Here is a 13139-nt window from a genome sequence, read left to right as displayed (position 1 = left end):
ATTTAGCTCTGAAAATTTTATCCAGGAAATCGGACCTGGTAGAAATAATGACACAAAAGAAAACTCAGAATGGCAAAAGCTATAACTGGTTAAAAAAAAAAATTGTATAAACCAAAAAACAAAATCCTCTGTTCAATGAGTCTGGTAAAATTTTACATGGAAAAAAATGACTCTTCAGAAAATAATTTCTAAAATACAAAAATGTGTGAATTATTTAACTGTACTGAATAAATATGATTAAGGATTTAAATTGGCCTCATATAATCCATTGTGGAAAATATCCAAAACATCCTCCAAGGCAAAATAACCATTTTGAAAAGATCCCCCAGATGATTATGATGTGCACACTCAGTTAAGAATCACTGTTGGAGAATGTGAGGAAGCTAAGTTTGGCTATACACTGGAGGTAAAGATGGGGTAAACTGGAGCAATCAGGGAAAGAGAGAGGGAAAACAACTCAAACTTCCTGAGCACCTACTATGTGTCAGGCTCACCACATCTGTGTTCTCTCATTGCATCCTTTAATAAATATTAGTAGGTAAGGATACCTAGGAAGTATTATTATTTTGATTTTCCAGGTATGGAAGCTATGGTTTGGAGGAGTCACAGAGCTGATAAGTGATGAGACTAGAATTTGAACCCAGTCTCTCTCACTCCAAACCACTTCTCCTTCTGCTCACAGTGGGCCTTTCCTCAGAACCTCTTTTCAAAAAGCTCTTTGACATATACAGACATACATCATTGTCTTTCTCATTGGAAACTGAGTCAACTGTCCCAGCTTGCCCAGGACTGAGGGGGTTCCTGGGCTGCCAAACTGGGGAAAGTCCCACCCTCTGATCCTGCAATAGCCTTTGTTCTTCTCCATTTGCACTCTCAGCTGGAGCAGAGTATTGTTCGGAAGCTACAGATGTGAGTGATCGAATGCATCGCACCAGAGAACAGGTGCAATTGTGCAATTGCTGCAATCAGCTAAAACAACCACCACCACCACAGGGCGGTGCTAGAAAGCCTCAGCAGGGGGTGAAGGGGTCGGAAAAGTGGATAGGAGAATTCTGGAACCCTACAGAGCTTCCATCCGCATGCTAATTCCAGTGAGAATCTTTGAAAGGTCAATGTTAGGCCAAGGTTGTGTTTTCAGCTCTGTGTATGACAGGCCCAGGGACCACTTACTAAAGTGACCTCAGAGACAAGTTGCACAAATGTAGGAGTGAACTCAAAGCTGCAGTAGGGTGAGTGAAAAGCGCATCTGAGTCTGAACCTCCAGCCTAACATGCCTGTAGATCTCAGCATGGTGATTCATTTCAGATTGCAGTGTTTGAAATAAAACAGAAATTTACTCATAAACATCACATAATATATAAACATATTACATTTTCTTTTTATGACCTAATGTCCTTGAGAATAAATGTTATCCAAAACAGAACACTCATTACTGATTGCCAACTGACAGAAACAGGCACTATTACCAGGAAAAAAAAAACAAAAAACTTTAGTTGGTTATTGCAGGGCCCAGGAAGGTATGCCAGCTCCCTAATAGGTTCTACATGTACACAGACTGCAAAATCACACATTAGCATAGATTTGGTTCTATGCAAATAGAGAATGGTAATAGCAACTACCATGAATTGGGCAGCTGCTGTGTCCAAGTCCTTTTACACATTTTACATCCTCTCACTGAAACCCCCAATATTCCTGGGAGGTAGGGCTCACCCCCCATCCTAGATGAGTAAAAACAGAGACTCAAAAGGCCTAAACGGTTTGCACAGGGTCACGTGGACGGTGAGTAGTGGAGCCACGACTGAAACCCAGATCCGTCAGGCTCCAGTCCGGGGTCTCTCCACTACCCCAACTGGAGCGGTGGCCACGCCCTTTCTGACTCTATTTCTCCGCCCGCACCCCTGCCAATCTAGAGACGTGGGCTTGAGGTCCCGCAGTCACGAACCATGTGATCACGGGCAACGGATCACCTAACCTCCCCGAGTCCTGGACGCTGCGTAAATAAATGCGAGGGTGGAACTTCGGGTCTGTTCTTCTGATGACGTTTCCACGCAGGACCACTTGTAGAATCCCTGTCAGGGATGGCGGAGGCTGCGGTGACTTACTCCACCGCTGGATAAAGTCAGCATGACGTCACGGCCTCCGCCACATTGGTGACAGCAGTTAGATAACGTTTGCAAAGTCAGAGTCAAAAAGTGACACAACCTAGAGCCTCTAGTGCTGAATCCCGTATTTCCACTCCCCTATGCTGACTCCCTGGGATATCAAATGCCAGATCTACCTGTGCCTCCCAGCCCTCAAAGTCCCATCATATTTCAGACATCCTGAAGAGTCCAGCAGCTCCTGAGCCCCTGCCCAGACCTCTGGCCAGGCTGAAGCTCTGGTCCTTCCGCCCAGTGGCTCTCCACCCTCCCAGCTTTCCCCACCCCTCAGCAGGGCCCTGGTAGACCTCCCTTAAACGCTGAAAGCCCTGACCCACACCCAAGTATCCATATTGGTTGGGCCTCCAACCTCCTTAAACTTGGTGGAGTCCTCAGAATTAAACAATTCCTCATTACTTAGCACATTATTTCAAAGCTGGTGGGAAAATTATAGAGAGTTATAATTAAGAGAATTATAATATGCATTTACACCATTGTCACCAGGCAGCACCTCTTCATCTGGTATCTTCATCTTCTGTCAGCGAGTGTGACCCAGCTGCTGTTTATATTCACGGGAACTTCTGTGAGTGGTTTTGAAGATTGGCATTTACTGTTATTATTTTAAATTTGTTTTGCATATTCTAACTATCATCCAAGTGTTTGTTAAATAGTGGTGTCTCTATTAATAGTGTTGAAAAATATGCTCCAAAATCAGTAACTCTGGAAAAGTTAGAGGTGAAAATAAAAAATGCTAAAAAGGAGGCAAAATGACCACCATCATATGTCATATTCTCCAATCTTATATACGGAGAAAGCACGCTACAAAATATTAGAGGTAACCATGAGAAAACATGTACGCGCACTAAAGCAGAACCACTCGAGTGAGTGGGCAAGCCAGATGGATTGACTTCAAAGTGCATGTTTGACTTCAGCCTCCGACCTTCCAGAACAGGGGCCTCCTTGAGATATGCCAAGCATGCTTGCCTTCTGCAACCCTCCCAAGGCAAACTATCTCCGAGCACGCACACACACAAAAAACCATCTTGGCTTGGAGGTCTCAGTCAGGGTCTAATGCAGGGCTCCCATAACCCACAGCCTGCTTCACAGCACCGCCCTGTCTCTGTGAATGCCAAGTCTCCATGACCGTCCTTGTCAAAATGACCCCTTCTCTGAGGGATGGGCACGGGCTAAGGATCGGGCGCCCTCTAGAGCCGCCTGGGAGCCCACGGTTAGCTTCTCTCTCTCTTCCTCTCTCTCTCCCTCTCTTCCTCTCTCTCTCCCTCTCTTCCTCTCTCTCTGACTGTCTCTCTCTCTTCCTCCCTCCCTCCCTACCTCTCTCTTTCTGTGAGCCATTTTTTGCTTTCCTATCGGACCCTTACATTGAAGCGTCCTCTTAAAAGTGCCTCCCCCCACCCCAAATCCAATGCAGAGAATGGCTGAACTGAGAGGGAAGCATCCATTTAGATGCTGCGGAGTTTCCGCCTCTGCCTCACCTCAAGTTAATATTTATCCAGCTTCTGCTGATTACACAGGATTCAAGGCATTTCAAAGCCCTCAGCAAAATCCTCCCAGACTTCCTAACCTAGTGTAATCAAGTGTAGGTAACTTGCCACATCTCACTGGAAAGAGGGGAGGGCTTGGGAGGGAGGTAAAGGGGGAGGGAGAGGAAGGGAAGGAGGAGGAGAGGGAGGGAATTCTCAGAGGTTTTAATAGCGTATGCTTGCACCATTGAATATGCATTCTGTTTTTGTTCGTGGATCCTCTCATGGCACACACTTGATGCAAAGAGACTATCAGACTTCAATCCCATACCGCTGGAGAGGTTTGCGACTAATTGTAGCTGTATGATTTATGATGCTCTGGAAATCCAGGGAGCAAATCATTAGGGACTCTGTAACAGACCTTGAACCACTTACTGTGCAGGATCACAATGAGCATAATGCACAAATCCCTGCCCTCAAGGAGTCTGCAGTCTAATTAGGGAGACAAGACAGGATGCAAGTTCTTCACCCATCCCATCAAAACCTGTTCCTCTTTTTCCACTTTATCATTCTCCATTGCACTGTCACTGTCCAACACACCATATATCTATTAATTGCTCGTCCATCCAACTAGAATTTAAGCTCCATGGGGTACATCTGTTCTCTTTCCTGTCCTATATCTAGCACCTAGAAGAGAATGTGGCATATAACAGGTACTCAATATATATTTATTGAATAAAATGGTACACTGCTACTGGAAATCAGAGATGGCTTTGTGTGAACAGAACGGGCCTTTGAGGATGGGTGGAATTTATAAAGACCCAAGACAGGGAGCATCCTGGTAAGAAGGAACCATAGAAATACAGGCTTATGTGGAAGCAACAACACTTGCAAAAGCATGGAAAACAAGAAGTGGTTCAGCAATTCATTCAGCCAAAAGTTATAGTGGCAGACGCTATGCCCCTCTCTTCCTTTTCTGCAATTAACAGACAAGACATTTGCCTTCAACGTGTTTTGTTTATTGGGCAGAGGTGTAAGATTCAATAAGATGAATTAGGGAGAAGAGAGTGGAAAGCTTAGCAGAGTGGCAAATGAGTTTGCAATCCAATTTTAATTTTGCAAACACAGAGATCCAATCCAACAAGCAGCCTGGAGAAGAGCATGCCAGCTGGAGAGAGCAGTGGAGGCAGAAGTGTGGAGGCACACTGGGGAACCCCAAGGGAGCCAGAGTGGCTGGACCAAGGGTCCATTTAAGGGAATGATGAAGAAAGACTATAGTTTGGATCATCATGATAAAGCCACAGGTGCCAGGATGACATTCTCGTGTTTTCCAATGGAATTTTTTGCATGGGTATTATTTCCCCCCACTAACACCACCAACACCCCCAACTCCTGAAATGAAAATAAAAATAAAAATATGCTATAGGTCTAATTTTATAGAACAAAAAGCAAACAGATCTGAGATTTTCATCTGAAATGATATTAAAAATAATAAAGCCACCTTTTCAAACAGAAAATCAACTGCCAAGGAAACGATCAGGAAGCATCATCTTTGCGGTTGCTTGCCATCTAGCAGCATGAGGACGAGGTCAAGAAACCAGCGTGGGGTCATGAACAGGCAACCGGGAGGTCCCTGGCAACTATTTCACCCTCTGGGTGTCATTTCCCCATCTAGAGTAGTCTTCTAGAACAAGGAGGGTCTAGTTAGATGATTCCTCCTAGAGTCTCTGAAGTTCTAAAAGTCACGTGTCCATTTACGCAGATGGAAAACAGAGCGTGAATATCTACTCCAGTTTTCTTGATCATGGCTCACCTCGAGCTTTGCTTCCTTGGTTTGAAGCTGGGTCCACCACTTTTGAGATGACCCACAGCTCTCAGTTTGGTTCTGTGAATGGATAAACTGCAAAGTATAGCCCACAGATGCTGAGCATGATAACATCATAAGGGATGGATGAGCCAGGGCAGTTGTCCCAGAGAGACGGCCAGAGGTTATAAATGGATCCCTGGGTCACCGCTCCAGGTATACCTAGATTGTCACCTGGTTCGGCCACAGTTAAATCTATCTTTGAAAGTAACTAGTTAGCAGCCTAAATGCAGTACATGTTCACTGTTTGAAAATATCAAGAATACATAAATGAATAAAGAAGAAAACTTAAATGCCCATAATCCTATAAACCAAATGTATCTACTACAAATATTTCTTGTCCATCTTTTTTTCCATGCATTTTTTCAGTTTTGTGGTCAATTATATGTCTATTATTGTATCCTATTTTATTCATTTGCATTATGTCATATTGGTCCTCTTCTTAAAGATTACATGGGAAAGGATATTTCCTAAATTTATACATAACAATTTTTGGTATTCAATAATCCAAATAAATCCCACTTGTATTCACTTGTTCTCTAAATACTTCAAAGTAGCAAAGATTCCAAACCAAAGCTGCTCATTTTTTAAATGATAATGCCAGACTCGTAGTAAAAACTGATAATTACTTATCAACTATTGGACTGATCAGGTTGGAATCATTACCGTTAAATATGTGGCTCCTGAACCAAAACTTTAAATAGCCCTCTGCAAGTATGCTCTGCCCTGCTCTATATGCAACAGAAGACTCTAACATAGGGTGTGCTGCTCCTGGGATGGAATTTTAAAAGTAACCCATGGATATTATGCATCCATTAAAATGATGTTTACCAAGACTTTATAGCATGAAAAAAAAATGCTGACACTTTTAATATTAAATTTAAGAAATACGATGAAAACATGTATATATATAATATATTTACAAGAAGAAAAAAAACGCACAAAAAAAAGCAAATATACCAAAATAAGTGGCTATCTCTGGATAATGTTATTATGAAAGATTTTCTCACCCCTTTCCTGTGTTTGTAAATCATCTGTCCTGAGCATATGTTATTGGTATACATTAGAAAAATTTAAATGAATTAGTTGCAAATTTGAAACAAGGTAGTTTCTTAATCCAGCTCCAATTCGGTTCCTCATTGCCTTGTGGTTTTCTCACATTCGGCTTGCCCACTGGATTGTTAGGGGCTCCAGATCAACGACTGAGAATTACTCAGCTTCGTGTCCCCCCAAGGGCTCAGCACAGGGATATGCAATATGGTGGTCAAAGGATGGAAAAATGGCAATGAGTTAAGCTGGTTCCATGCCCAACAAATTTAATTCTTGTCAGAAGATTTAGAAGATATCATAAAAGCATTTATAGTCACCAGGTGCTTGTATTATATTTTTGAGCGTAAGAATAAGAATGATGATGATGAGTGAGAGAGAAACGAGAGAATTAGATGATGATGATAGATGAGAGACGAGAGAGCGGCTAAGAGTTCATATTGATGTGAATTCGGGGCATTTGATGCTACTTCTATTTTGAGCTCAAACATTATTTTGAAAACACATCAATGAGATGACATTTGAAAAGAGTTCGCGACCATCTAGAAAAATAGGGAAGCTATCCGCTTCTTAATGCTCAAATATGAAATTGTCCACACAATATAATAAACACTCCCTGTATCACTGTATAAATTTCATAATTAGTTCAATACTAAAATAAATAACACTTGATATGTCTACAGAACTTCCAACTTTTATAAGAAGTATAGCAATAAAGTGAAAATAACTAACACAATATTTCTGAGATACGTTTAAATTATAATAACCCAAGAACTTTATGAAGCAGCTAAATCATTGAATTGTTTTATCCCTTTTATAGATCAGATAACAAACAGGAAAGGAGTCAACTAACAGTCTGAGGCCTACTTCACCTACCCCCTCTTTGTCCCTGTCCTGCTTGGGTCCTTTTCTCACTCCTGATCAGCTGTGCCTCCCCTCTGACCTGCCACATCGAGACACCTTGTTGCATCAAAATATGTTTCTCACAGGGCTTCTAGGAACCTTTGGAGGAACCCAGGGGTGGTATGAGACAGGTCAACAGCAGAAGCCTGCCTCACTCACGTCTTCATTTATTCACTCATTCATTCATTCATGTATTTGTTCCACAAACAATGATTGAGCACGAATGTATAAAAGATGAAAAGACACTTTTCATGGAGAACATGAGCATATATGATCAATAACCTTTTTTAGAGTCCATTATTCTGCTTTGAGCAGTTTATTCTGAGGAAATACTCAGAGATATATACAAAATATATACAAAAATATATACAAAATATATACAAAATATATACAAAAATATAAGTATAAAAGAATCTACACATCAAGAAGAAAAAGACAGCCCCCAAAAAAGCAAAAAAGAAAACAAATATAGATGACTTTTAAATACATGAAAAAAATGATCCTACCTTATTTATAATAAGAGAAAATGCACTCATGTAGCATTTTCCTACCATCAGACTGATAACTTTCTAAATCGGTGAAGGTGTGGGGAAACATCATTCTTGTGCATTGCCAATGAGAGAGTAAATTGACTCAGTCTTTTTGGGGGACAATTTGGCAAGATAAACCAAAAATTCAAATGCACACACATTTTAATCCAGCAGTTACATTGCCAGGAATGTATCTTCAAGTTACACACGTAAAAAGTGACACATAGTCAAGGTTATTCACTGCAGCAAATGCCTGGGAAAAAGTAAATCTCCAGTAATAGGATACCAGTTAGATAAATCATGATAAATTCATACCATGGAATACAAATCACTATAAAAAAGAATGAGGAATATCTTTTATGTCCTCATATGGAATGATCTCCAAGATACACTGTTAAATGAAAAGAGCAAAATGCAGAACGATATATATGTTATGTAGCTGTTTGTATGAAGGGAAAGAAAGGAAGATATTATAAATTTGCTTGCCAATCCATGAAATATCTCTGTAAAGACAAATTAAAAATCAGCAATTGTTATCTGTGGGGAGGGGAACTGGAAGCCTGGAGAGGTCAAGGGGAGGGAGGAGACTTTTCACTGTTTATATTTTTTTTGTACTTTTTAACCTTTGAACTATGCAAATATATATTATGTATTTAATTAATTAATTTTTATAAGTAAAGGGGAAATTAAGAAATAAAATTAGTGCCTGGGTTTGATAGAGGAATGAATTGCAAAGGGACACAAGGAATCTTTTGGTGATGATAAGACAAGCTCTGGGTCTTGACTGTGGCATGAGTTTCACTGATGTATCATATCAAAACTATTGTACACTTTAAAGGGATAAAGTACATAAATTATGCCTCAAAAAAGTAAAAAATCAGTGCACAGTCATAAAAATATCCATGCAGTGATCTTTATCTGTGTAGTTATAATTGAAAAGCTGGGAACAACTTAACTACCCAATGTTACCAAATTGGTTAGAGAACTGGCTTGATAAAGTGCAATATATACCATAAAAGAATAATGTGTGAATATTGAAAAAAACATTTTACAGTTTTTAATAACTTGACAAAAAATTCTAAAGTAGTAAAATTAAATATATACTAATGCTAACAATTACCATTTATTGAACCCCCACCATTTACTTATAGATACTTTATGTGTATGATCTCCATTTCCTTTAAGCCCCAGCACAATTCCACGAGGCAGGCAGAATTATACAATTTTACTAATAAATAAACAGATTCCAAGGGGTTAATGTCAGTTAGCTATTAAGCGGAAAGCCACTGCTTAAACCCCGGCATGCCTAACCCAACTCTCTGCTCTTTCTCCTTTGCTGGATCACCTTCCTATTTATAATACTAATTATGTAAATATAGTATATAAGACCTCAAATGTATTTAGCACTTACTAATGCTAAATAAGATAGCATTTATCTCATTTAATGCTCACAAACAATCCTTATCATTGTTTCCATATTTTGCAGATGAAGTGTAGAGAGGTTAAATAATCCGTTTTAGGTGGCTCAGCTGGTGAGTGGCCCGGCCAGAACTGACCCCAGTTTCCCCATACTCCACCACCAAGGTATATACCTCCAGTAACACAATGCCTTTCTTGGACTCACTACGGACTGGTCCCAAGGAGCCCAGATTAAAGATCTCTGTCCCCTCCCTACTTCATTAGCAAGGCTCCAACCCTTCTCCATCAGCCATTCTGAGATCTACATAGATGCCCAGCTCCTCAAGAGCTAGGAACCACTTCTTCTCTCAGATTACCCCCTCTTCTTCTCCTCCCTCCTACTCTTGCAGAAGCTTTTCGGGTGCCTATGTGCCTGCAAAGCTCTGGGTGGGGTGGGAAGGGCCCGCCCCCTGGCAGGTCCTGAGTGGCTGCATGTACCTTTTTCTCCCGTAGGGCCAACTCTTCCAGGCCGTCCTGGTGCACCTTTCTCTCCCTTTTCTCCAGCATCCCCTGTGAAAGAAGTCACATACATTTAGGAACTATTTCTGGCAAGCACCATCTCCAGGATTCCAGTGTGATATGTGGAGAAATAAAAATTAGAAAAGGAATAAAATAAACCTAGGTTCTAATCCTGTCCATGCCACCAACTGAGACTCTTGGCCATCTTCGTCCCCCACTCCCTGTGGGGTCTGACTCTTTTCCCTGGCATTCTCCTCCCTGGGCCTCTGGGACACCATCCAGTGAGGGTTCTGAGTCTCCACTGATAACTCCTCAGCCTCTCCCCACCCCATGATGTTGGTCAGTCCCAAGTGCTGTTCTCAGGGCTCTTTCTTTTCTTATCCTACCTTCTCCCTCAGAGAATGTGTTTGTCTGTCTCCTCAATTATCCCTCTGTACTGGCCCCAAATCCAACCTCTAGTACAAAATGCTCTCTCAAGATCCAGCCCAGAGAAAGAAGATGGCATCATAGAGAGGAGTGGAAGTTAATTAGTCCCCCTGGAAAAACTAATAAACCACCAGGAACAACTAGTGAATAATCTGGAATAACTGCTGGGGGACAAACATGACTGTCCACACATGATACACCAACCTGGATTGGGAGGAATGCCCAAGATTGCAGCACAAAATCTGTAAGTAAAGACTGTAGACCCATGCCGAGAGCCCATCCTTCACAGCAGCCCGAACTGCAAAACTTCGCTGTGATAGAGAGCAGCTTTCTCTGAACAAGCGAATATACCTCATCCAGCTCCAAATGGGGTTTTGATTAACAAACATGGACTGCTCAACACAAGCTACAAATCCCCAACAAGCAGACAGAGGCTTTTAGTGACGACTGACCTTAAAGAGCCAACGGATTTCTCTGTGCCAGGAGGAGGAGCCCAGTAGACTAGGTGCTATCTCTGGCTGATGGGAGAAACTGGGAGCCGTGGACTGACCCTGAAAGGGGGCTTTCTGTCCCTTTTTCTCTCTCTCAACCTGGGCGGCTCAGTGGAGAAAGCCCAGCCATTTTCAGTTTGCAGCTCTCTGACCCAGACAAGGGTAGAGATAGCAGAGTCAAAGAGACAAAGAGCTATTTAAATGCAAATGAAAACTCCCTAAGGGGTGTATCTTCCCTAAGAGGAAGGAGGTGGTGCCCAGCTCAACTACCGGCCTCCCATTCAGAACCAGACCCCAGAGCTTGGGGGAAAACAGCCAAAACAGAAACTGAGGACAAAGGGGGCCACACCTCCTTACACCAGTCAGGAGCTACAGGCTTACAGGCACCACCTGCTGGGCAGGTTAGGAAAAGCACAGTGGCTTGAGGCCTCACAGGGTGTGTCAATATTCTAAGACACCCTCAGGGAGATCTGATACTGAATATTGCCCCCTTCTGAGATCTGAGCCCATTTTGGTCTGGGAATACCTGATTGGGGTAACCAAGGAAACCATGCCTAGACAACAGAAAATTACAACCTACACTAAGAAAAACAAAGTTCTGGCCCAGTCAAAGGAAGAAACTTATACTTCAACTAAGATACAGGAATTGAAACAACTAATGCTAAATCAATTCAAAAAGTTTAGGGAAGATATGGCAAAAGAGATGAAGTGTATAATGAAAACACTGGGTGAATATAAGGTAGAAATTGAAAGTTCAAAAAACAACCAGCAGAATCTATGGAAATGCAAGGCACAACACAAGAGATGAAAGACACGATGGAAACATACAACAGCAGATCTCAAGAGGCAGAAGAAAACACTCAGGAACTTGAGAACAAGAAAACTGAAATCCTACACACAAAAGAACAGATAGGGAAAAGAATGGAAAAATATGAGCAACATCTCAGGAAATTGAATGACAACATGAATTGCACAAATATACATGTCATGGGTGTCCCAGAAGGAAAAGAGAAGGGAAAAGGGGCAGAAGCAATAATAGAGGAAATAATTAACAAAAATTTCCCATCTCTTATGAAAGACATTAAATTATGGATCCAAGAAGGGCAGTGTACCCCAAACAGAATAGATCTGAATAGGCCTATGCCAAGACACTTAATAATCAGATTATCAAACGTCAAAGACAAAGAGAATCCTGAAAACAGTGAGAGAAAAGCAATCCATCACATACAAAGGAACCTTGATAACACTATGTGAAGATTTCTCAGTAGAAACCAGGGAGGCAAGAAGGAAGTGGTGTGATATACTTAAGACACTGAAAGAGAAAAAACTGCCAACCAAGAATCCTATATCCGGCAAAACTGTCCTTCAAATATGAGGGAGAGTTTAAAATATTTTCTGACAAACAGACAATGACAGAGATTGTGAACAAGATGCCTGCCCTACATGAAATACTAAGGGAGCACTACAGACAGATAGGAAAAGACAGAAGTGAGAGGTTTGGAACACAATCTTGGGTGATGGTAGCACAGCAATGTAAGTACACTGAACAAAGATGACTGTGAGCATGGTTGAAAGAGGAAGATTAGGACCATGTGGGGCACCAGAACGAAAGAGGAAAGATAAGGACTGGGACTGTATAACTCAGTGAAACCTAGAGTGCTGAACAATTGTGATAAAATGTACAAATATGTATTTACATGAGGGAGAACAAATAAATGTCAACCTTGCAAGGTATTAAAAATAGGGTGGGATTGGGAAAGCCATAAGGTCCACACTCCACTTTGTCTAGTTTATGGATGGATGAGTAGAAAAACAGGGGAAAGAAACAAACAAACAAACAAAGGTACCCAGTGTTCTTTTTTACTTCAATTGCTCTTTTTCACTTTAATTATTATTCTTGTTATTTTTGTGTATGTGCTACTGAAGGTGTCAGGGATTGATTTAGGTGATGAATGTACAACTATGTAATGGTACTGTGAACAATCGAATGTACGATTTGTTTTGTATGACTGCGTGGTATGTGAATATATCTCAATAAAATGAAGATTAAAAAGAAACAAAAATAGGGCGGGATTGTTGGAAAAATACAATCAATACAAACTAGAGACTATAATTAACACAGACATTGTATTATGCTTCCTTTAATGTAACAAAGGCAATATACCAAAATTAAATGCCTATAAGAGAGGGACATAAGGGAGGGGTATAGGACTCTTGGCATTGGTGATGTTGTCTGACTTTTTATTCTACTTTAGTTTAATGCTATCTTTCCTTTTGTTGCATCTAGCTGTCACGGTTTTTTTTTTTTCTATCTCTCTCTCTTTTTTCTATTTCTTTTGTCT

At 41.1% G+C, this 13139-nt stretch overlaps 1 protein-coding gene across 4 annotated transcripts in view; it reads right to left on the bottom strand.

Moving 5' to 3' along the window:
* COLEC11 (collectin subfamily member 11) overlaps window positions 1-13139 on the bottom strand; it is a 65255-nt gene that overhangs the window by 27911 nt on the left and 24205 nt on the right. For 2 of the 4 annotated variants that reach the window (XM_037812963.1, XM_037812964.1), the window contains exon 3: window positions 9860-9931. The exons of the other annotated variants lie outside the window; for them this stretch is intronic. In XM_037812963.1, the coding sequence (XP_037668891.1) occupies window positions 9860-9931 (72 nt within the window). The remainder of the gene's footprint in view (window positions 1-9859; window positions 9932-13139) is intronic. 4 annotated transcript variants of the gene reach the window in all.

This window comes from Choloepus didactylus, chromosome 20 (assembly GCF_015220235.1).
Source record: "Choloepus didactylus isolate mChoDid1 chromosome 20, mChoDid1.pri, whole genome shotgun sequence".
NCBI lineage: Eukaryota > Metazoa > Chordata > Mammalia > Pilosa > Megalonychidae > Choloepus > Choloepus didactylus.
Note: the sequence above shows the minus strand (reverse complement) of the source record. Positions and strands in the feature narration are given on the sequence as shown.